The 26,552-nt window shown below is 37.3% G+C and overlaps 1 protein-coding gene across 4 annotated transcripts in view; it reads right to left on the bottom strand.

Moving 5' to 3' along the window:
• Nucleotides 1-26,552, bottom strand: part of LOC136871607 (cysteine desulfurase) — a 145,209-nt gene that overhangs the window by 51,911 nt on the left and 66,746 nt on the right. For 3 of the 4 annotated variants that reach the window (XM_067145059.2, XM_067145060.2, XM_067145061.2), the window contains exons 8-10: nt 17,269-17,407; nt 16,572-16,794; nt 15,052-15,121 (exon numbers count right to left, since the gene is read on the bottom strand). In XM_067145059.2, the coding sequence (XP_067001160.2) occupies nt 15,058-15,121; nt 16,572-16,794; nt 17,269-17,407 (426 nt within the window). In that variant the 3' untranslated portion in view covers nt 15,052-15,057. Of the gene's footprint in view, nt 1-14,617; nt 15,122-16,571; nt 16,795-17,268; nt 17,408-26,552 lie in introns of those variants that run through there. The other variant, XM_067145058.2, reaches the window with a different exon arrangement.

Below are 26,552 nucleotides of genomic sequence, written 5' to 3'. Positions count from 1 at the left end.
AAACAACAAGTAAGATCTTTACGGGAAATAGCTCAAAATAATGGTTTGAAAATTTCATTTGAAAAAAACAAAAATTATTTTAACTCAACTTCTGATTACAAACAAAATTAAGCTGGGAGACTAAGAAATAAAAATTGTAGAAAAATTTAAATATTTAGGTGAAATAATCACATATAACCTGAACAAGAAACCAGCATGGCAAAATAGAATAGATAAACTGGTTACAGCACAGCATGCTTCTAAGAATACATATAATAAAAAGTGCCTCTCAATAGCAACTAAATTGAAACACTACGAAACAGTCACGCAGCCACAAATTACATATACCATGCGAATATTATTCAAAACAACAAATACATTTGCAATAGATAGAGTACTCAAGTTAGAAAGGAGGAAAGTGAGAACCTGTTTAAATAAAAATTATCAAGTAAACTGAGTCTGGAGACTAGCTTCCGATGAAACAGTTTATAAAGAAATAGAACCTGTGACTAGCACAATGAAAATGAAATGAATATCATTCTTAGAAAATAGAATCGGTAGAAAAATAATAGAAAAATTATGGAAGAGTAAGAATAATATTAGATGGATCACAGAACTTAAAGAAGACACATGACATATTACAATAGAATATTTAAAATACAAAACAATAATACACTCAAGATATTGAAACACACTAGACTACAGACTAAAATCAACAAGTAGAGAATAGGATGTGATTCCAGAAGCAGAAAGAAAATTACGTTCAGAAAGGATGAAACGGTATTGGGCTGACAAAAAGAAGAAAAACCTCCAGAAACCTGACTAAAGTACTGTAGTCCTATTTTGGCTAAAAAAAAATTAAAATAAATAACACTGAATTACGTATAAATGGCTTACGTACAGATGAGGTTTAATCGACATGTTCCTCAGTTATATTTTGCCAGGACCTACAGAAATGAATGTATAAAACAGAATTACGCAGAACTGAGTAAGGTATAAACCAGTCTCAAATGTATATACCTCTCTTATGGTAGTAGGAGAAGTTACCATTTTAAAAACTTGTTGTAACAGTAACTTCTCGACTATTATGCTGATCCAGCAGAACAGAATTCTAAGATCCCCTTATAGAAGAGATAACTGATATTAGATACTTTAGAACATTTTGAATTTACATGCTGCTGAGTTCTTTCATTCCAAACCATCATCATATCGTGGAATTTCTCAAGGTCCATCCTTTACATTCACAAAATTGATCCTAATAGGACAGGCAGTAGGGCTTCTCCATATCTTAAAAAAAGTTTGTAATACCCAATCCTGTTAACCCACCAGTGGTCGCTATATGAGCAAAATGCTCACAGTCATTGATAATCACCTGGTCTTTTTTACAGCATGTAGTTTCGAACTTGAACCCTGGTATACATTCACACAGCAGCTTTGTGAAGAGGATGGATGCGCTGACACATAAACCTGTGACTTTGAGAAGGTACAGGGAGGAAGAAAATATCAGCGTCCGTCAACAGTGAGCATTCTGCTTCATGCACAACGAGTTGCATTTGTGCTGATTCCTGTGTGTTGGAGTTTTGCTATATATGTTACTAGCAAATGTACCCGTGCTTCGCTACGGTATTCTACAATATATATGGATATCGAAGTACAGTAAATCGCTGTACATGAAGTGAATAAAAAAATTTTAATTGCATGTCTCTTGGCGTTATCCGAGAAAAAGCATAAGGAGGTCCGCAGATGTTGTTTCCAATATAAAGTGCGAGTTGCAGAGTTATGATGATAACGACAGGTCCACTTGTCTGCCGCAATTCACTATGCATAACGTCAGTCACATTTTCATGGGTAAATTTGTTTATAATCGGGGCACCTATACCTAATGATAAAGAGAATCAGGTAAAAGAGTTTAAAATAAAATGCACGCTCCCTTGCCTTCTGCTAGTCAAACCAAGAAGGGAATTATACATTACAATGGTACACAGGCGTTGGAGAACTACCCCATTCCTATTGCTAGTTAAAGTCGATGTGGAGAGTACTGATTACAACAGCAGACGCCCTCCTGCTGAGAGTCACTATTGATTTGTAAAGTATTAATTACAATGTAAGACACACCCCTTTCTAGATCGCTACAAATCTACTTAAATTAATAAATGTAGATCGACAAATGGAAGTATATGCATGTTCACCTTCATTTACAGAATAACTGCTGCTAAACGGTGCATTCATATTGAAAAACGGATTGTATAAAAAGACGACTCTGGCCTCATTTAGCTATCTAAATGGCTGGCCCTATGATCTTTCCTCATATCTCATCTATTTAAAGGCAAGATTATTTTAGAACCGTTGAATAGAGTGCAATTTGTGTAAGGTTTCCACACAGTGAATTGCTTTTCAGATACTTATGCGACAGCTTCAAACATAGAATTTGGCTGGGTGGGCCAATATTCATGTAGAATTTGATGATCCCATCTTTCCTATAAGTGAATCAAGCCATCAATTATACGTGTACAAAGTGCAAAATTTAGGTAAGTCCAGAAATAGAGCCAAATTTAACATAAGGGATAGAGATACGACAAAAAATCATAGGACCAAAGTTGTAGATCACTCCAAATTGAACCAAGATTGTGCCATCCGTTTTGTGATACAACTTACCGTTTAGCCACCAAATACCTCGAAAGGAAGGTCTGCACCGTCATTAAAATTGCCTCCATATTTTAATATTTTTGGGGGGTAAAAAAATTATTTTTTAAACAACTCGTAAATTTTCCATCGGTTACAGGCAAAAAGCTATAATTTTGCCAAATTTCTATTTTCTAACTCGTCTGGGAGATTGTGCTGCCATTTTGATATGGGGGAGGGGGTTAAAAATTAGGACTTTCAAGAAACTTTTAAGCCCATGAAACCTATAGGTTATCGTTCAGGATAAATATCACCGACTGTGTTCTTGTGCAGATTTGAAACTCCCAACGTGTCCCTCTCAGAGAATTTTTGAGAATTTTAGATTTTTCTAGGGATCCTGAAGTCATCAGGTTGTCTGGTACCAAGTTTTAAGTTTCTAGGATGCCTAGAATGGTCTCTCGTCGCCATAAGACCTATCTGTGTCGGTGCGACGTAAAGCCCCTAGCAAAAAAAAAAAAAAAAAGAATGGTCTCATTAATTCACGTCTGTTTTCATTTTTATGCCTTAATTTATATATGTATAGTACAGTATATATAGATCGCGCCACACTGACTTCTATTTATTAATATGGATTATATATTTCACCCGTTTCCGAAGTGGTTCTAGGGGCGTCTTACTCCCACAGTATGTTTTCCAGGTTGTAAGTCATACTGGAACATACACACGTCTATTACCTTGGGCATTTTTGACAATTTATTTTTTCACCCTTTCTCACCCTCTATGCCAAAGGGGGCTGAAGCTGGACTTTAAAAATCCGGAATGTTACTATTCATCTCAGCGACCCGGAAAACTATGGATTAGGCCGTATATTCGATTATTATTATATCTCACTCCCCCTTCCCCCTAAAGGGGGTTAAACTTTGAGTTTTAGGAAATCGGGAGTGTTACTATTCATCTCAGCGACCCCGAAAACTATGGCTTCGACACTATTTTCGATTATTTTTAAATCTGAATCCCCCTCACCCCGCCCCCCCCCCCCCAGAAAGAGGGGTGAACTTGGACTTGTAAAATATCCGGGTTCTCACCATTCATCTCAGCGACCCCGACAACTATGGATTCAACATTATTTTCGTTTATTTTTATATATCACTCTCCAATTGCGACCCACCACGAAGGGGGCTGTAAAAAAAAATTCCGGAGTGCCATTATTCATCTCAGCGACCCCAAAAAGTATGGATTCGACACTACTTTCGATGATTTTTACATCTCAGCCCCCTCGCCCCCCCCCCCCCCTCCGCCCCTAAGGGTTCCTGGGGTGTCCAACCCCCATGGGGTTTGTCTCCTGATACTAAAATTTCGAAGTGTACAATTCACCTCGGCGAAATTGAAAACTATGTATTCGACACTATTTTTGATTAATTTTATATATCACTCCCCCCTCACCCCCGATCAAAAAGGGGGATAAACTTGGACTTATAAAATAACCGGAGTCTCACTATTCATCTCAGCGACCCCGACAACTATGGATTCGACACTATTTTCGATTATTTTTATTACCTGATACCCCTAACCCCCCACTCCTAAGTGGGCTAGAGGTGGCTTACCCCCACAGTGCTCGTCTCCGGATAGCAAATAAGAAGTGTTCAAAATTTGATTGAAATTGCTCCAGGGGTTTAGGAGGAGATGTGTCATTTACACACATACATATATCCATTTTTATATATAGTAAGATAAGATTAGTGAATATAGTATACACAAAAAGCTATATAATTTTCAAACTGAATACAGAAACTTTATTAGGTCGTTGTACCTACCCGAAGAACGCAGCAACGGAACTTTTGAAACCCCATGTAGGGCATCACTTCTGAATTCAACACTAACATTTGTTCGGCAGATCAAACAAGTTGCTTGCATGACTGAGGTGGAAACTAGGCCACTTCCTGTCAAATGAATGTGTGCTCTCTGCGTAAGAAGGAAAATTCAGTGGACAAAGAAAAGTTGTTCAAAGAGCATGCTGCCAATCTGCAATGTATGATGAGCAGAACCAGAAGAGGAAAATGACAACTAAAGTTGTTCGTGAAGCAATACTAATTGGTCATTGTGACTAACCCATTACTGTGTAACTGACTGTTTTAAAGAAGGAAAACAACAAAAAAACCTAGAACAAGTCACAGCTTATCATAAGTCCTCATACCTGCTAACTTTCCTGATTTAGGCGGGAGACTCCCGATTTTCAACATTTTTTCCCACCTCCCAGTTATTCTATTATTTCTCCCGATTCCAGCTTATTTTTTGGTGAACTTCAAACATTTGTTGTTACCAAATCCCACCATTTCAGCTTTGTACGCAAGTGGCCGGAAGTCTTTCGCTCATTGACCGCTTTCAAATGAAATATCGACGTTTATTAACGAGAAATACGTGCGAATGTGCGATGTTTATTGAAACCTGTATATCAGGATGCATTATATCGATTGTCAATCTCTCGTTCTCGCATGCTATGTTCGTGTACATTCACATCAGTCTAGTTGATTCTAGAAACTAGTCGCCAGATTTGGAGTCTTTTCTAGTAATTTAGTGACAGAATGTCAAGGACAACAACTAGTGACTTTTCAAGAGATTTTAGGAGCCATTTGGAGACAATTCTGGCGAATTTTAATTTATTACTTGATAAAAATAACATTGCGCTTCGCATAATTGCACAGGTATTACAAGTTGTCCATTTCATGACCGTATCGATGAGTATAATCAAGAAGTTAATATAAAGAACCACCTAATCGATACTTTATTTTATGCCTTGAAGATTAAGATAGATGTTCGTACTATTTCCTGCTTGGTTAACTTGTAATACGAATGCTTAATCTTAAAGGCATAAAATAAAGTATTGATTAGGTGGTTCTTTATATTAACTTCTTCATTATACTCATCGATACGGTCATGAAATGGACAACTTGTAATACGAATACTAACCAAGCAGGAAATAGTACGAACATCTATATTAATCTTAAAGGCATAAAATAAAGTATCGATCAGGTGGTTCTTTATATTAACTTCTTGATTATACTCATCAATACGGTCGTGAAATGGACAACTTGTAATACGAATGCTAACCAAGCAGGAAATAGTACGAACATCTATCTTAATCTTAAAGGCATAAAATAAAGTATCGATTAGGTGGTTCTTTATATTAACTTCTTAATTCCACGGGCGGGTGATGCAATATATTAATCTATGTATTTGCTAAGTAATGGCATCTTAAGTGCATGACTGATTCACACGTGTGGAGCATTAGTTCAAACTATTTTTGGAAGACTTACCAGAGACCAATTATATCTCTCACATACTTCCTGTGAGGGAATAGAGAGTGTAATTTTTAGCCTCGTAGCCTCGTATAGCAACAGTCGGGTTTTGAGACAATATGTGTTATAATATACCATAGAACTTCTGTATTGCACAAGACATTTAGAGTCAGCAGTTTTTGCCAATTGTATCTCCTGATTCCTCCCGATTTTTCCAGATTTTCATATCTGAATCTCCTGATTTTTGGTTTTGTAAAGTTGGCAGGTAAGGGTCCTGAAACCTTATTTGTAATTTTACATAGTGCTTTATAACAATTTCAAATATGTCCATATGTTCATTTAATTTGTAAATACATTCACATGCACAAAATCAGTTGGTATTAATGTAAACACGTCATATCATACCGGTACTGTGAGCAGTTTGCTCAATGAGCGACCACTCATGTTCCTTTCATCCTAGCGACCAATGGAGGGTTGAAACTGTTTACACATGTAAAATACAGAATGTTCTTCTCTTCATGATATTGCATAGTTTTAAAAACTTGAAGGTAAAGGTGAAATAGGATTTTATTTACATTTTTACAAACATCCAATATAACTTGGGCAAGACAAACATTATAAACAGATATCTTATATTTGTCTTTATGGTGGGAGAGTTGATAGTACTATTATTTTCACAGTTTGGAAATTACAGAAAAATTAAATAATCATCCTGAAATACATTCTCAAAATGAAAATAAGATACCTTAAGGCAGCATACTTCACAATGCTTATGCAGACTAACATATGTATGTATTAAGGTGCTTTTTTTTTTCTTCCTAATTTAAGAGAAACTATATGCACTGAACAGTACACAAACAAGTAAACCTTCAGGTGTACTACAATTCAAGTCAGCATAACATGATACAACATCTGCTGGTTTTCTTGTTAGATAAGTAAGTTTATTTTAACTTCAGAATGTTGCAAATGATTGACTGAACCAAAAGCTATGGCAAATCTCAATATGTCTGTATACATACTGTTTAAAAGAAAGAAAAAAAATAAAGGATCTAAATTGAACATTAAAACAAATAAAAACAGGAAACTTTAAAGTAAAGAGAAGTTGTGTTGACATGATCTGGTTTGACCAATTAAGAGAGATAAGAAGTCTGACACCCATAGTTAGTTTCCACACTCTCTCATATTTAATGAAGAATTTCAAAAAACATACAAACAAGTCTCCAACTAAAGTACAGAATGTAAAGGTGAAATAAAAAGGATAAAAAGTAGTGCAAGAGCTAATGAACTTTTAACAACAAATAACTACAGAGCACTTGGCTTTCGAATCAGAGATCCTCAATGACAAGGTACTCTCCAATCAACAGCATTGCAAGTTAACAAGTTCATGTAACTGGTGACAGGAATCGTAGTATAACACATCTTCTAGTCTATCAGCATATGAATGTAATCACTTCAAAATTTATTCTTAATTAAGTAGATATCATTAACACTTACATGACAGCTACAAATTTCAAACTTCAGCATCAGTATCATTAGGCACAAGCCATCTTTTTGTCAGAGAAGAGAATATATAATTAAGTAAACGGTAAACTCACTTAACTTTTACTTCAAATAAGCAAAGCCATTATGAACTCTTCTAAATTATTGGGTTTTTACATGGAGCTGTTCAATTCATTTAACAGGAAAACAAGTATATTCACTATTTTTATTATTTTAAACACAGTGATAAGGGAACTACTTCTGCAGTGTTCAATTAATGCTGCAGATACAGTTAAGTTGACAGCAGCAGTAACTGTGCCATTTTATTGCACAACATTGCTATTCTTAGTTATGTGGAATGCTGACAAAGCAGAGTATGAGAAAACACAGGATGTCAACAGCGAGACATGTTAGTAATTACTGTTTCTAGCTGATAGTAACAGTGTCTAGCTGATGGTCACAATGCCAATAGTAGTATAGTAGTAGTAGTAGTAGTAGTAGTAGTATTAGTAGTAGCAGCAGCAGCAGCAGCAGCAGCAGCAAAAACTGAAGAAATTATATCTGACCATGATTTCGCCATATCAAATACGGAAAAATCAAATGTATTCATTTTAAGTATCTTGGAGAGATCATTTCCTTTAATATATTGGAGAAAGAAGCTCTGAATTGTGCATGGAAACAGCTTTTCACTTTTGCAAACCCACTTATTAGCCCAGATCGATCTCATTGCAGGCCAAACTGCCACAACACTACAGTAGCATGTCCTAAAAACCTTATATGCTACTGAACGCTTAGCCCTCACCACAATGAGATAGAGAAAATTCAAATGAAAGAGGGGACATTTCTATGAAAGATTCTTGGGCCATGTCAAAATTCTGAGGGGAAATATCGTCTGATGCCAAAAGCAGAGCTGTACTCTAAATTTGAAAAGCTTCCACTTGTTATGAGGAGAATACCCCCCCCCCCAATATCTTGACGAATTCTTGATCTTCTCAAGATTTAGAAATGTAAAACTCCATGGGCAACTGCAGCAAAGGAATATCTGGCCAGTGTCTTTGAGACAATGGTTTAAGAAAGAAGCAAGTTCAGGACCTTGGTAAACAGGTTAAAGGATATTCTGGGAAGAATGAGGGGACTAACTGGTGCAAAGTGGTCCAAAAAGAGAAGAATTGCATTCTCCATCAAGATGGAGTAGGGAAAATCCAGAAAGGCTGACTAGTGTTAACCAAGGTCCTAAGAGACCAAAATTATATGTTAAAAAGGAAATAACAACAAAAATAATAATACAGTAGAAGTCCGCTATAGCGAGTACGGCATATAACAAGAACCCTGATATACCGACAATGTCTTGCTGTCCTTTCAAAATTCCTATATTAAACTGTGTATTATCCTTCGGTTACAGCAAGAGCCCTATCACTGACGCATCCGTTATTATGAGCGATTAAGCGCGCGCAATTTTTTCCGTTACCGATATTCACTCACCCCAGTGATTATGTTGTATGCAATCGATTATCTTCGGTATAATTTCCTCGCTATGTTCACTAGCGAGTTCTCTCGTCGACATTCGAAGGCGACTAAATGATCTCTTAATTTTTATGCTAAATACTGCATTTAAGAAAAAAATGGGATACACCTAGAGATATGGCAGAGTGCGTAATTGATTTCAGAGGTTAGTTTATATTTTCTCGCGTCTGGTTAAATTATGATAAGGTCATTATCATGTAAATTTATAGCGAGAAAGTTATCATTTCTCTATCAGCGCTTGAAGTATGTTTTCATCATATGTAGGCCTATAGTACGGTTAAGCTAGGATAGGTGACGCTGTTGAATAATGAATAAGGAAACTGCCACAAAATGTGATCGATCCTCTTTGGTATGGTATAGTTTTCTCACTATGTGCATTTGTGTACTCTCTCATCGACATTCGAAGGCGATGTTGGAGTCGATTACTAATACCCAACGACTGCTGTTCTCTAAAGAAAATGCGATATGAAAGAGGATAACAAGTTTTCGTAATAAATGCGTAAATAACGTGGCCGACAGCAGTTGTTAACTCGTTAAAAATGATGGCTGAAGTACACGATCTCTTAATTTTATATACTGAAATTAAGTCAGAATATGATACACCTCAAGATATGGCATAGTACATCACTGATTTCAGAGGATAGTTCATATTTTCTCGCGTCTAGTTAAATTTCGGAAAGGCTATTCGCATGTAGATTTTTAGCGAGGGTAACTCATTTCTCTACATGCGTTTCAAATATGTTTTCATGACGCACATACGATTAGGTTAGATGACGTCATTTGAAGAAAAAAACTGGAGTGATACCGTATTTCTCTGAATCCAAGACGACGGTTTTTTCCTCAGAATCTCGTGTGAAAAATCAAGATCTGTCTTGCATTCGCGGCCTAACAGTAATGAATACCACTGGCAACTACCACAGTAACAACGCTGCTTATTTTCACCCCCGCACGCACACACAAAATTTGTTGACAAACGACTGCCTCTTTATTATACATCGTTAGCCGTGATAACCGGTTTGTACAATGCCTGTGTGTAACGTCACTGGATTTCGGAAAAGAGTGATGAGATAATGACATTCTATTAGCCTTTACAAAAACGTTTCTCAAATCTGCAGAATAGCATCAAAACATGCGAGCCTTCGAATTCTTAGAAAGGCCACGGCTAGTCAGTGGCAGAGTTATAACGCGTCTACTGTACCTGACTTAGTAAAATTAAGTTTTACAGACAGCAGAAATATTTTCGTGATGGATAGTCGTAAAGATACGTGGAACAGGTATTGCCGGCAAATTTTCAACGTCGATATTATGATGCCAATTTGGTTATTAAACACTCGGAAATGTAGAATACCATCAATGTGCAGCTGCAAGGAAATATGGCACAGGCCTAAGTAAAGTCAATATTTGATGTCAGCATGAAAACAAAGACAAATGTGTACTGAACAAAAAATGCATTCAGTGGTCTGCAACAAGGACGCTTTAAAGAAGTCGAAAATGAAATTGTGAGGTATATGCACGAAAAATGCAAGGGCGGAATGGCCATACCATGGCGCAATAAACTAGTTCGTTGATCTGCAACGTCCGCGATTAGGCCTATACATCGCTAGCCGCTGAAGTTGGCCAAACCTGGCAAGCGAGACGTGCGTGTAGTGGTAGCCGATTATATCTGACGCTGAGTAAAAGTACCGTAACAGTTTTATAGACAGCAAGAATATTTTCTCGACGGATCGCCGTACTGTAGAGACGCATTGAATAGGTATTGCCAGCAAATTTTCAACGGGTTCTCTTCAGTATTATGATGACAATTTTAAGTTAATGGTCATTAAACCCGAGGAAATAAAGAATAATTGTGCAGCCGCAAAAAATACGGCATAAGGAAAGCCAATGTTCGGCATCTAAAAATAGTCTAAAAATGCGTACGTACTCTACAACAAAGGCATTCATATGATTTTACAAAGCACTTTTTGATCCTGATTTAAATGGATTGAAGGAATAAGTGGGGTTCGTCTTGGATTCGGAGAAACGGTATTGTAATTTTTTCAGAATGAAATTAAACATACACTTTCACGTAGTATAGGATATTGAAAAGTAACGAAAAAGTAAGCCGTAGTGTGGATATCATCTGCGGAAACGCAAGTTCTGAACAAACTGTTTGCCGTTTCATACCGATTTTAATGTGCATGGGGTGGAAGTCGGATATAACGACAATCCGCTATAGTGAGTAAATTTTCCGCTGTTATGAATTCTCGCTATAACAGACTTCTACTGTATTCATATGATGTCAACTACCATGTGCAGGTATTTTGATTTGATACCAATATAAGTGGTCCGCTATTGGACAATATACATTATAAATTTTCCAGCTAACTCATTCCTTTGTTACCAAAAATTGATGCCTGCCTGGCGCCATCAGATGATGCAGATGTTGACAAAGTCTCTCATAGTGCACTGGCACTGCCGGTGGCTCCAAACAGCCTACGCATGGGCCTCCACGGTATGCACTGGCCATGCGTTTTGGTGGATGTGCTAGGTACTAATTGATGAGCCCAACTTAGCACATGGGGGCAAAACACTGGCAACCAGGAATGAATTAGCTGGAAAATTTATAATGTCCAATAGAGGACCATTTATATTGGTATTAAAAATGTACTCATTAGGGACAAATATTTCAGGTTCCCTATGGGAATCACCATCTATATCATTTTGATTTGACACCATCCAGGCTGCCTGCATGTCAATGTTTAAAGTTCCATTTTGCTCTACTAGATGGCAGGGAAACCAACCTCTGTTGGACGATCTATGGCCAAGTTTTTAACTCGCCAAAGGTGTCACCAGAGATCTTTTACATACCACCAACATGGCGTGCCAGATGGATTTTTTATTCCATTACCCTTTTGAAGTTTGAAACGGCAAATCTGTAACAATGATCCGCAGAGGGAGCTAGAAGAAAGAGTTTCCTCACACAGATTATAAGTTTAGAGAAAGTGTGAAACTTGAATATTTCTAGAACATTTTCCAAAACAAAATCTCCACATCATGATTTGGTGATACTGGAGATGTACATTAAGTCCTGAGAATTAATAGATATTCAGTTTTAACTGAGGAAAGAACAGGAGACAGGCCCCAATTCAATTTGTGAAGCCAAAGTAAATCAATGTGGACATTAGCACGACAGACCTCTGTGCCTCTGTGGCCATCACAAAAGACCTAGTGAGAAACCTGCACTCTCACATATACGAATATACAGCTCTTAACGTAAATGGGTCAAACTCTGCCTTCAGCATGGAGAAAAGCCCTTCCAGCATCTACTGTGGCGAGTTCTAGCATATATATTCATTGATATTCTTTATCATCATCATCATAACCATCATCATGTTCGACTCGCTGTCTAAATGGACATTGTACTGGCCTTCGGTTCAGAGGGTCCCGGGTTCGATTCCCGGCCGGGTCGGGGATTTTAACCTTCATTGGTTAATTCCAATGGCTCGGGGGCTAGGTGTTTGTGCTGTCCCCAACATCCCTGCAACTCACACACAACATAACACTATCCTCCACCACAATAACACGCAGTTACCTACACATGGCAGATGCCGCCCACCCTCATCGGAGGGTCTGCCTTACTAGGGCGGCACTTGGCTTGAAATAGCCACACAAAATTATTATTATTATTATTACCATCATCATCATCATCTGCCTCTGTGGATCAGTGGTACAGTGTAGGCTTCCAGATCCCAAGATCGCGGGTTCAAATTCGGACAAAAAAGGAAGTCCAATCGACACTCCATGTCATAGAATATTGACATGTAAAAGATCTCTGGTGATGGTGATACATCTGGTGTTTACCCGACAAGATTAATTAAAACTCGGCCATAGACACCCAAGAGAGATAACCGATTTACTCTGCCATCTAGTAGGCCTAGAGTAAAACAGAATGTCAAAATTGATGAGCATGCAGCCAAATGGCGCCAAGTTAAAATATCTACACATGATAGCTAAAGCCATACAATTATTATTATTATTATTATTATTATTATTGTACCGGTAGGTACACCTCAACCTTGTGCATTTAAATGAAACGCCTTGAAGAACGCTATTTAACACATTAAGTCTGCAACAACTATTTCAAGAAATTTTGACTTTTCTCCATAGATGTCTCTGTTAAAAAATACTGATGTCATGCACTCTGGTGTAAAGTGGAACTACTAAAAATTTAAAGAAATTTTGTATTTATAGGCTTTCTAAACTGAATCGAGTATTCCTTGTTTTTGATATTTCAAAGTTTGCAACATTTCTAACCCATCCCACCAGCTTTGGAGTCTGGCCAAACAGAAATTTTGTGTATTTAATTTTCAGCTAATCATATACTTCTTGGAACTATTTGATTGTCCAATAAAAAGTAGAGGGTGTGTCCGGACTTAGTCCAGAGCCTTCTCGAACCTTCCTCACGGGTATAAAAGCTGACGCCTTTTTGAGCTAACTAGTCTTATTGATCGTCTTGTTACTGAGCGTGTGTGTTAAGAGAGGAGGCGGGGGCCTCATCCACCGGCAAGCAGAACATCAGCTAAGGTAATAGCCACCATTTTTCTAACTCAGTAGTTACCTCTGCAAGCTAACTCAAGGGGAAGGTTTCCTATCTTTAATAATGTAACCGTAAATTTCCTAAAATGTAAACTTTTTTTTCTCATGTAAATTTCAAGTAAGTCAAGAGTATTTAACTGATATCCGGGGATAGAGAGTGCTTTACCCTCTCGAACCCCCTTTCAATTTAATTTGGAGGTGACTACAATTTTGTAAGTGTTTTCACTATTGTAAATTGTAACTTATCTTCTCCATCTAGACACCTGAGTAGTTTAGGATTAGCCTCTGTATTGTCAGGCCACAAGCCCAAGTAGGGTTTTAATCTTTGATTTCAAGGAGCGCAAGTTTCCGCCTCCATACATATTTGATTTTTGGGCCAGTAACTGAACCTGTTGCTTTCCACAAAGGCCCGATAGAATGGGTACTCGATACCCCTGTATTATTTCTTCCATGTAAACTTAAAAGACAACTGATACGGTCTTGTAAATTGTAGGTCGTGCCTAGAGAGGCCTGAAAGTGTAAATTTTATTGAACAAAGGCGCTCTAATCCCAAGTGTAAAAGTTAAAGGTTGCCTTGAGTAGGCTGTGAGGATTGTGGAGTGCAGTCTCCTTGGTAGAATTATAGAGCATAGAGGCTCTTTCTTGTAAAATATATTTTTGTGAATACTGAATGGTGCCTTTGGAAGGCCATTATTTGTAACCTTTGAAGTAAAAGTTGCTCTTGAAAATTGTGATTTAAATATCCTGTAAAAGAAATTGGGAGATTCATCTAATTGCTTATCTAACTAAACACAACAGTAGTGATGTTGGGATCTTTATAAATTGGGAGCTTGAAGCTCAAATTGTAACTAACCATTTCTTGTTTTTTCTGTCTTTTCCCTACCTGGTACCAAACTAGCTCTGTACCTGAAATCTTGTTCTGTTGCCAAGCAAATTGTTTTGTTAAAATAAGTTTTAAATATATCTTTGACTGTTGTAGATAGACCCATTCAAGCCAGCACCTTCTTTTACCTCTCTGTGATCCACAAAAAAATTGTAACTATTATTATTATTATTATTATTATTATTATTATTATTATTATTATTATTATTAATATTATTGCTGTTACTACTACTACTACCACCACCACCACCACCACCACCACTACTTTTATTTCCACTGTCACTGATTCCGTATTTTAATTCTTACTGATTGTCATCACTACTGGCATTCAGACAGTACTGTATGAGATTCTTAGTTATGGCATGGTACCTTTTAACCCAAGAGGTGAGATCTGCTGCCTACTTAATGAGTTGAGTGCTGCCCTTACTTCACTGCAAAGGGACTACCCTTCTTCACTGCAGAAATGGAAATAATCATACATTTATTCAGTAAAATTAAATAATACTGTATATTTTCAATTTATTCACATCAGTAAGCCACCCTTCTGTTTTCTTCAGACAATGATGTAAAAAAAGACATATCGAAAAGTAATATATACTACAAAAAATAAATCCCATCCAACCAGGCTATATCAATTAACAATACAGCTTTTCAGTCTTACTCCATTAAATGTATGTACATTGACTGACAAACCTCTTCTTAGTGCTGAGTCCACTTGATTGACTTAATATCAACTCCCTCTTGTACCATCTCCCACAGCGGGCTGAAACAGAAAATTCAATAAGGTAAAAATCACCTGAAAGAAGTCTTTATTTCCTTAATAGCAATTTAGTAATTTTGTTACATGAAATAGGACACAAATTCAGGTAATATATTAAATTACAAGTTTTAAATCAGTCTTAAGAATAGATTGTGAGTATAAACTTCACACATGAGCATGGTCAATAATTTCACTGTCACTGATTGTGTATTTTAATTCTTATTGTTTATCATCACGAGTCTTATTATGAACTGTCCCCAGGAGAAACTTGTGTTGAGAATACTTTTGTATATATGCCATTTGGGAAAATATTACACTTCTGTATAATTTATTTTAAACTGAATTATAAACCTTTTGGTTTTATCAATAAATAGAGATAAGAATGGTTTGATAACAATGAAAAGAATGCTTGATGCAAGTTTGATAACAAAACTTCTATAGGCAAATGAAAGAGCTGTATGGACCAACTGTCTCTTCATCAGGAACTATGAAAAAGCTGATGATACTACCATCCTTACAGATAGCCAGAAAATCTTAAATGACATCCTCATATGCTTTTAAATGAAAGTTCCAATGCCAAGATCTTTCTTTGGGTTGTCACAACAGTACTCACAGTATACAAAATATAAAACAAGGATACATTAAAATTCACATGCACTGGATAGCTCTTGATAGGTTCTGTCCAATTCAGATTAAAAACATAAACGTTGTCAACTGGTGTTGAGAACTGGTTACAAAAGTTGTTTATACAAATTTCTCGAAAAAATTATTACCAACAAGTAAGCTGGTAAGGTTGGATTGTAGAATTACTACAACCGAGTATATTTGAAAAATTAAATTATTAGACTTGAGAGAAGTTCAAGTTCCTTTGGCCGGTGAGATTCTATTCTAAAGCTTGGGATAGGAGGAACTTTTCTTGAAAATACACTGACCGGGTGTGGACTAGTCTTCGCAAGATGTCAAGAGAAGTAGTCCTGTTGTGTATAGAGGTTAATGAAACTAGTGTAGCTGCCTTTATACTCATTATCTATGTCATTGTTGCTCATCATGATACTGCTTATTGAAAGCTTTAGTTATGTGGATCGTCACTATCTATCTAAAGCAACCATTTCTTGTAGGAATCTCGTTGTAGCTGCACACTCCTGATTTTTGGGAGTCTGGGGTTTCCCTTTGATTACTGTTAACTGCTAACTCAGTAAATTATTTCAATACAGTACCATAGGAAAGGGTAGTTGCACTAAAACATATCGGCATTCAGTGACACAAGGATGGCAAAGGGCTAGGAGTGGGAAGGTAACAGGCATGGCCGTAAATTAAGATAACACCCTGGAAAATTGGAAATAATGAAAAACCATCTTCACGGTTGCAAATAATGAGACTAGTGCACACCACTCTGATCTTAGAAGAATTTTGAGACTTTCACACAGAACTTCAAAAAATACTATTTAATTACCTCATTTCTCGTAATCTTTCAACATGCCTAATACAGTTTTCAGCAGTGTAGTCCGTTTCTTCCAAAGTAGTAAAACGTCCAAAGCCAAATCTAATAGAAGAATGAGCCAAGTCTTCATCAGTGCCAATAGCTCGTAGAACATACGACGGTTCCAATGAAGCTGAAGTACAAGCACTGCCACTTGACAGGGCCACATCCTTCAGAGCCATTAATAATGATTCACCTGGAACACAACCAAGTCGTGCGAATTTTCAAACTGACTGCTGAAGTATGTAACATTAATAACTGACAAAATTAAGTTGCACAAATAAGATAATACAAGCAGAACTACTCATCCTTCTTTCCTTATCAAAAGTTCACTTATTTACACCTGTAGAAGCTGAGGCTAGTTATGTTCAATACAGGTCTCTTCCTTAGATAGCAGGGGCAGTTCAATACAAGCAAACACTGTACAAAGCTGTAACTACAGTATAGTGTGTAGGGTAGGTATTTCCTTGTTTTATTGCTGTCATGTAAATAATGTGTGATGGTGCAATTTATGTTAATACAGGCAGAGATTTCTGGAAAAAGTGTGTTTTCTAGTGAAACCTCAATATAAGGTAAACTCCCATTTAAGAAAAAAATTCACGTCCCTGCAAAAACGCTGAATAGGGGTTTTATTGTATATATTGTACAAAAACATGATAAATAAACTCACCTTCAACAAACGCAAAGGAAAGATTAATGCAGCCAGGATAACCATGTTCAGGGTCGCCATTTCTAATCACATGTGGTAGTCTGGACATTATTTTACTAAGGAGGTGATTAGACAACTTCTCCATCCACCTGTGGTCATACTAAAACAAAGCACAAGAATAAATTACACTCAAAAATACATAATTATTAGTAACAGAAAGGGGGAAAAAAAAAAGGCGACAATTCTAGTCATATACAGAAAGATGAGTGGGAACATATAATGGGATGAATACAATGATTGTCAGCATTGGAAGAGAGAGCAATAGACAGAAGAGAAAAGGACAAATATGAAAACACAAAAGGTCAAAGACAATCACATCTTCGTTCACATCATCTGCAAGTAGATAAGCATTCTCCTCATTAACCCCAGTTCTTCAAATCCATTTATTCTCAGCCCCTGACAAGCTCATTTCTGCTTCCCAGCTTCCACTGGAATCCTTTACTCCTATGTTTGTCCTGTGTTCCTAGTCTGTTACCTCCTGTATTTATCTTCATATTTGTGTCTCTTCCATTTTCCTGAGTTTACCCAGCTTTTTTTTTTTTTTTCCCCACATCAACACCGAACATCTATCAGGAGGAACCCTTCATTAGCACTGAAGCCTGCCCTCGTCATGAAGATTGGAAGTAGAAACGAGCCCCAAATTACAACCTATAATTATTTATTTATTTATTTATTTTGGAGCCTTTGTGGCTCAGGCAACAGCGTGCCGGCCTCTCACCGCTGAGTTCCGTGGTTCAAATCCCGGTCACTCCAATGTGAGATTTGTGCTGGACAAAGTGGAGGCAGGACAAGTTTTCCTCCATGTACTCCGGTTTTCCCCGTCATATTTCATTCCAGCAATACTCTCCAGTATCATTTCATTTGTCATTCATTAATCATTGCCCCAGAGAAGTGCCACAGGCTTCGGCAGCTGGCACAATTCCTAACCTCACCGCTAGATGGGGCTTCATTAATTCCATTCCTGACTCGGTCGAATGACCGGAAACAGGCTGTGGATTTTCATTTACAGTAGAAGTCCGTTATAGCGAGAATTCATAACAGCGAAACATTTACTCGCTATGACGGATTGTCGTTATATCCGATTTTTGTATAAACCCTCATATACATTAAAATCGACATTAAACGGCAATGTGTTTCTTTAAAACTTGCATTTCCGCAGATGATATCCACACCGGCTTACTTGTTTGTTATTTTTCAAAATTTGATACTACGTGAAAGTGTATGTTTAATTTTATTCTGAAAAAGATAGTACCGTATTTCTCCGAATCCAAGATGAACCCCACTTTTTCCTTCAAAAAATTTAAAACAGGCTCAAAAAGTACTTTGTAAAATCATATGAATACCTTTGTTGTACAGTAGCCTACGCATTTTTAGACGCCAAACATTAACTTTCATCATGCCGGCTTTTTTTTTTTTTTTTTTTGCGGCTGCACAATTTTTCTTTATTTCCGCGGGTTTAAGGACCATTAACTTAAAATTGGCATCATAATACCGAAGAGAACCCGCTGAAAATTTGCCGTCAATACCCATTCCATGCGTCTCTACAATAAGACAATCCATCAGGAAAGTATTCTTGCTGTCTATAAAACCTTTACTTTTATTCAACATCAGACATAACCGGCTACCGCTACACGCATGTCCCGCTTGCCGGGTTCGGCCAAATTCAGCGGCTGGCGATGTATAGGCCTAATCACGGACGTTGAAAGTCAACGAACGAGTTTATTGCGCCACGGTATGGCCATTCCACCCTTGCGTTTTTCGTGCACATACCTCACAATTTCATCTTCGACTTCTTTACAGCGTCCTTGTTGCGAACCACTAAATGCATTTTTTGTACAGTACGCATTTTTTTTTTTAGCTCTTTGTCTTCACGCTAACGCCAAATATAGGCTTTAGTTAGGCCTATGCCATCTTTTCTTGCGGCTGCAAATTATTCTATATTTAAGAGTGTTTAATGACCATTAACTTACAGTAAAATTGGCATCATAATATCAACTAGAACCTGTTGAAAATTTGCCGGCAATACCTTTTCCACGTATCTTTACAATACGACTATCCATCACGAAAATATTCCTGCTGTCTATAAAACTTAATTTTACTAAGTGTCAAGAACAATAGACGCGTTATAACTCTGCCACTGAGTAACCATGGCCTTTCTAAGAATTCGAAGGCTCGCATGTTTTAATGCCATTCTACAGATTTGAGAAACGTTTTTGTAGAATCTAATAGAACGTCATACTCTCTTCACTATTACCTGAGATCCAGTGACGTTACATACAAGCACTGTGCAACTGGTTGTCGCAGATAGCGATGTAGGCTATACTAAAGAGCCGGTCGTTTATTGTCAACGAGGTTTGTGCGCGTGTGAAAAAGAAGCGGCGTGGTTAGCGCGGTAGTTGCCAGTGGTATCCATTACCTTACTGTTAAGCCGCGAATGCAAGACAACCCTTGAGTTTTCGCACGAGATTCTGAGGGGGAAAAAAGTCTTGGATTCGGAGAAATACAGTATCACTCCAGAGGTTTCTGTGGCAAACACTTCAGTTTTCTTTTTCAAACGGCGTCACCTAACGTAACCGTATATGTATCATGAAAACATAGTTGAAACGCATGTGGATTAATAGCCTACTCGCGAAAAATTTACATGTAAATAGCCTTTCCAAAATTTAACTAGACGCGAGAAGATATGAAATATCCTCTGAAACCAGAAATGTACTCTGGCATATCTTGAGGTGTATCACATTCTTACTTAACTTCCGTATATAACATTCAAATCAAGATATCGTTTACTTCAGTCATTTTTAACGAGTTAACAACTGCTATCGGCCACGTTATTTACCCATTTATTACGAAAACGTGTTATCCTCTTTCATTTCGAATTTTCGTTAGAGAACAGCAGTCGACCGGTATTAGCAATCAATTCCAACATCGCCTTTGAATGTCGACGAGAGAGCTCGCAAATGCACAAAGTGAGAAAACTATACCGAACCGAAGATGATCGATTGCATTTTGTTGCAAACGTTTCAGTTTTCTTATTCAAAAGGCGTCACCTATTCAAACTTAACCGTACTATACGTATGATGAAAACACACTTCAAGCGCCAGTAGAGAAATGATAACCTTCTCGCTATACATTTTCATAATAGCCTTTCCGTAATTTAACCAGACGCGAGAAAATATAACTAACATCTGAAATCAATTAAGCACTCTGCCATATTTCGAGATGTATCCCATTCTTACTTAATTGCAGTATTTAGCCTCAAAATTAAGCGGTCGTTTAGTCAGCCTTTATTTTTAAAAAGTTAACAACCGTCATCGGACACATTATTTACGCATTACGAAAATATGTTCTTTCATTTCGAATTTTCTTTACGGAACAGCAGTCGACGGGTATTATTAATCGACTCCAACATCGCCTTCGAAGGTCGACGAGAGAACTCGCGAGTGCACATAGCGAGGAAACGATACCGAAGATAATCGATCGCATCCAATATCATCGCTGGGGTGCATAAATATCGGTAACGGAAAAAATCGTGCCCGCTTAATCGCTCGTAATAATGGATGCGTCAATGATGGGGCTTTCGCTGTAACCGAAGGATGATATACAGTTTAATATAGGAATTTTGAAGGGACAGAATATAATCGTCGCTATAGCGAAGTTCTCGCTATATGCCTTACTCGCTATAACGGACTTCTACTGTATTTATTTATTATGCCTTTGTAGGTGACAAGTTAAGGGTGTTGGCCCTCTCTTACACTCAACCACTGTAGTAATACATCAATGGGAACAGAGCTTAGAGTACAAAATAATATATGGTAAATAATTTACACAATATTATATTACATTTTTCTAACAGTTGTAACAGTACAAACCAAAACCCAATCTTACCATACAAAAAAAATTAAATCATGCAAGTCATGGTTCATGATACTGTGTCATGTATTTAATAATAAAGTAAAACTTCATTAACCCTGGAGAGGGCGCGGTTCAGAGATAAATGTTTATAGTTTTTTTACGTCGCACTGACACAGATAGGTCTTATGGCGACGCTGGGACAGGAAAGGCCTAGGAATGAGAAGGATTCGGCCGTGGCCTTAATTAAAGTGTGCCTAGTGTGAAAATGGGAAACCACGGAAAACGATCTTCAGGGGTGCCAACAGTGGGGTTCAAACCCACTATCTCCCAGATGCGAGCTCACAGCTGCGTGCTCCTAACCGCATGGCCAACACGCCCGGTTTTATAGTTCTTAACGTAGCAGACCACTAGCTTCCATCCCCTCAGTACCTTACATTGAACCCGTCCACTATCAGCATGCGTAAACAATTCACCCCTCACGCTCCTCAGTTTCAGCTAAAGTGCATTGCTTGACGGACCCGGTCTAAAACTCCTGGCGCGCCCCATAACGTATGTGTGTTTATGAGTTAAGTTTTACTTCATTGTTTCAGTTAATATACCAAGAATACATCAGTTTTGTTTTATTTTCACGTAAAATAGTGCCTTCACATATTGTGAAGTCTAACCCATAGGGATAGAAAAAGGGAAGAGAAATCGAAGGACTTATAAAGAGCAATACTCAGTTTCACGCACAACCAACCGTTGGCTAATGACTTTGTTTTTTACTATCCTGAACATTACTAAAATTAATTCGTATATTATTTACAAGCATGCGAAAGGTAACTGTAACATTCAAAGGCGTAATTATTTGAAAGAACTGAACCAACAGCTATGTGTGAGGTATTTGCAAGAATGGTATTCACTCTCTCCCAACGGGGCTAAAAAAAGGAACATTTGCTTAATGTCAGGATTGTCTTAAGAGCAGCCATTTGCAGCTCCACAAGAACTAGAAGGGCCTAAAGATGTGCCTACTGCAACAAAAATAAAGAAACCAACAGAAAAACTTAAGACTAGATGCCGTGTATGCCAGTGACGTGTGTTCGGTGCAGTACGGAAAGTCAAGAATCGAGTGATGATGCAGAATGAACGTCAATTGTTTAACATCCAATTATTGTATTGTCAAAATACCTTTGAACATTATTTACAAGTTTGTGCAAAATTATTATTTACTAGTTCTGTAACATAAAAAATAGTTTTTGCTTAATTCGTGCTATTTATTCATGACCCAGTCTAAAACACCATGCGCACCTCCTCATGGGATTATTTTTACGTGCCCTCTCCAGGGTTAATTCGAAGTCGTTGGGACGTAAAAATCAGACTTCAAATTACGTGATTTTGAATTAACCGTCAACTCGTAACTCCTTTATTCATTGGATTGCTGTACTGTACACATTTTAGATGTACTTGCATGGAAAGTACCCGATACCTTTAAAACATCATGGCTTATCAAACTTTCCTATGCCGAGAGGAGAAAGTCTCTCGCTTCCGTCCACATTACAACACAGTACAGTGACCCTATCCTTGTACAATTTCCCGCTATGGTACTTCTCTCGTAATTCGGTTTTCCAACCCTTGTCGTGTCACGAAGTATTCTAAAATTCACTAATGCATGCAATCATCTTGATTCACAGTTTAAACCTTTCAAATGCCATGGAAAAAACTATTTCTAAAATACATCCAACAAGGTGCATTTATATTATGCAAAGAATGCACATGGATAAATTACTGGCAAACTTAACCTCACGCAATGAAAGGAAAAAAAAAAAACACGATTCAAAGGCGAGGACAAATTATGCTGGCTTCCCTGTGCAAATGCTTTGTTTCTTGGATTACTGTATTGTTTGCATTTTTTTGATGCCTTGCACAGAAAGTGCCCGACACCCATAAAACATCGTGGCTTATCGAACTTCCCTATGGGGAGGAAGTCTCTAGCTTCCATGTGCATTGCAACACAGTACTACGACCCCCACCCTTGTACGATTTCCCAGCTGGCGCTTCTCTCCTTTAAGACAATAAGTCCGTTTGGGTTCGACATTAAAAAAACAATGCAGTTTCATCGGCATTCACAATATTGTTTGCTGCGTTAGGAATTGATTATATGAACCATGCTTTTTCGCCAACTGTTGGCATTGCCAGTGACCGTGGATTCTGCTTTTCCACACACTGACTGCTACGTGATATAATGACATTCCTTAAAACGCTGAATACAAAAGAATTACGATTTTACTCAAATTTAGCAAATATGAAGTACACTGTAGACACACCAAAGTGAGTGAAAGTACGGTAACCTACCCCAGCACGTTCTAGAAGACGCGTTCTGTCATGTCGCGGAGAAATTTTTAATTTAAATTACTCTGGAAAATACTACTTTCTTAAAATGTAAAGGCAGTTTTGAATTAAAAGTCTGAATTTTGTTAATGGAACCAACATTGTTCTTTGAATTACGAATTATCTGTTCTTCGAATTAAACAATTTAAATAACACGCAAAACCGTACCTCACGTTTCCGGAAACGAGAACTTCTTTGAATTAGGTGGGATTTTCAATTAACCGATTATGAATTATCGAGGTTCTACTCTAGTTATCAAACAAACAACTGTTATGTGCATATGTAAGTGATATGTTAATTGATTATAGGTTAATGTATTTGATTTTTTATATTCTTATATATTTTTATTCATGGGTCGTGTATGTTTACACACATAGATGTGCTTGTAAGTTCTCAGGAGGAGGAGGAGGAGGAGGAAGAAGAAGAAGAAGAAGAAGAATAAGAAGAAGAAGAAGAAGAAGAAGAAGAAGAAGAAGAAGAAGAAGAAGAAGAAGAAGAAGAAGAAGAAAGTTGACTGAACATGTTTATAAAGAATTGTAAAAAGAAAGACTATCAATTGTCTGATAATCTTTTATGAATTATAAGTATAAAACCATTATAGTGAGAATTTATAACAGCGAAAAATTTACTCGTTATAGGAGATTTAAGCCAGGGGAAAACCCATACACATTTAAATTGGTATGAAACGGCGATCAGTTTTATTCAAAACTTGCGTTTTCGCGGATGATATCCACACTATGGCTTACTCGTTTGTTATTTTTTGAAATCCGATACTATGTGAAAGTGTATGTTTAATTTCAATCTGAAAAAATTGTAGTATCACTCCAGAGGACTCTGTAGCAAACGTTTCAGTTTTCTTCTTCAAACAGCGTCACCTAACCTAACCGTATAAACAACATGAAAACATTTCAAGTGCACACAGAAAAAATATAACCACCATGCTACGAATATACATGGGAATATTCCAAAATTTAACTAGACGCAAGAAAATATAAACTGTTCTCTGAAATCAGTAATGTATTCTGTCATATCTTGATGTGAATCACATTCTTACTTAATTTCAGTATATAACATTTGCTTCAGCCTTTATTTCTAACGAGTTAACAACTGCTATCGGCCACGCCATTTGCGCATTTATTACGAAAACGTGTTTATCTCTTTTATTTAGAATTTCCTTTTAGAGAACAGCAGTCGATGGGTATTACTAATCGACTCCGACATTGCTTTTGTATGTCGATGAGAGCTCGCAAGTATACATGGTGAGAAAACGATACTGTTCGATGATCAATCGAATTTTATGGGAAATGTTTGTTTTCTTATTCAAACAGCATGACTGTACTATATGTATCGTGAAAACACATCCCAACCACCAGTAGAGAAATGATAACATCCCACTAAAAATTTACATGGGAACAGCCTCTCCGAAATTTAAGAAGACGCGAGAAAATATAAACTAACCTCTGAAATCAGTGATGCGCTCTGCTATATCTTGAGGTGCATTGCATTCTCACTTAATTTCAGTGTATAATATTAAAATTAAGCGATCATTTAACGGGTTAACAACTGCTATCAATCATGTTATTTACATATTTATTATAAAAACATGTTGTCCTCTTTCATTTCTGATTTTCTTTACAGAAAGGCAGTTGACGGGTATTACTAATAGACTCTAACATCGTCTTCAAATGTCGACGCGAGAGCTCGCAACAGAAAACGATCCCGAAGGTCGCTTTTTGTGGCGAATGCTTCAGCTCTCTTCTTCAAACAGCGTCAGCTAACCTAACTTAACCGCATATGTACCATGAAAACATATATCAAGCGCCAGTAGAAAAGTGATAACTAGGGGGCGGATTTCTATGACAAGTCATATTTTTCCCCTTAACATCTTATAGTCTTGTATTTTCAACACGTTTCCAAGCATGATAATCAAAATTAAACAGGTTTCATTGGGCATATAAATGCATATTTAGGCTTTCTTAAGTTTTATGGCATATTTTGGACAAAATATCATTATAACAGCATATTTTGGTAATTTTCATTTGAATTTCGTTTTATAAAAATCAAAATAAGCTCTAGATATTATTTTTCAGGATAGACTGGAATATACTAATGAAGAACCATTCTAAAGTAGTGTATGGAATGTTTCTAACAGGTAGGAGTTATTGTTTGCTAGCTGGGTCAATTCCTGGAAACTGGGCTATTGTTTATGTTACCGAGTTTTTGTGGTAGTTATGCGTGAAAGAAGGTGCGGGGTGGTGAACAGGTCTCAAGCTACTAAAGTAAAATTAATTTAAAATTTAACAAGGTTATATTTTCTTTTTTAAAACAAAGAAATAACAAGCATGGCAGGTACAAAGTAGCAAGTCCAAAGGGTAGTTACAATATTTACAAGATTTGGGCTTCGCGCCCTGACTCCACAATGCTAGGGCAATCAGCCCAGTTTTACCCCAAACACAAGTTTCAACAGAGGGGCAGAAAACCCCATTCATGCCTAGGAGCCCTTGCTCCAAATTACACAGAAAAGCCTCCACGAGGCGTACAACACTCAATTTTCAAAAGAGCCACTCGCTCTCAAATTTAAGCCTCTCCCAGGCCACACCAAACTCCACCTTCAAGTTGTCCTCAACGGACCTAAACACAGGGGTAGAATACCCAATCTACTGAGGTCTATAAAATGAAAAGAAGGTTAATTAAATGACCTCTAAGGTAACAATTTGAGAGGAGGCGAACTTGCACTCCTAATACACTTTGATTAAGACCTACTTGGCACTAGGCCGTTAATACAAGGGCTAATCCCATACTAAAGAGGTGAATTAAGAAGAGAACAATTTGTTTTACGTTAACGAAGAATAGGTTGAGAAAAATAAGTTCACCTCAAAACAATATGAGTGGGAGCTCGAGAGGGTTAGCACTCTCTATCCCAGTATGTAGCTTTAAAAGAGAATATATGAAAGAGTAGTTACATTTAGGAAAAGGTTACATGGTGGAACGCTTAGAACCCGCCCCGAGAGTTAAACTGCTGAGCT

The sequence above is a fragment of the Anabrus simplex genome, chromosome 4 (assembly GCF_040414725.1).
Source record: "Anabrus simplex isolate iqAnaSimp1 chromosome 4, ASM4041472v1, whole genome shotgun sequence".
NCBI classification, from domain to species: domain Eukaryota; kingdom Metazoa; phylum Arthropoda; class Insecta; order Orthoptera; family Tettigoniidae; genus Anabrus; species Anabrus simplex.
This window is presented reverse-complemented; position numbering and strand designations above follow the sequence as displayed.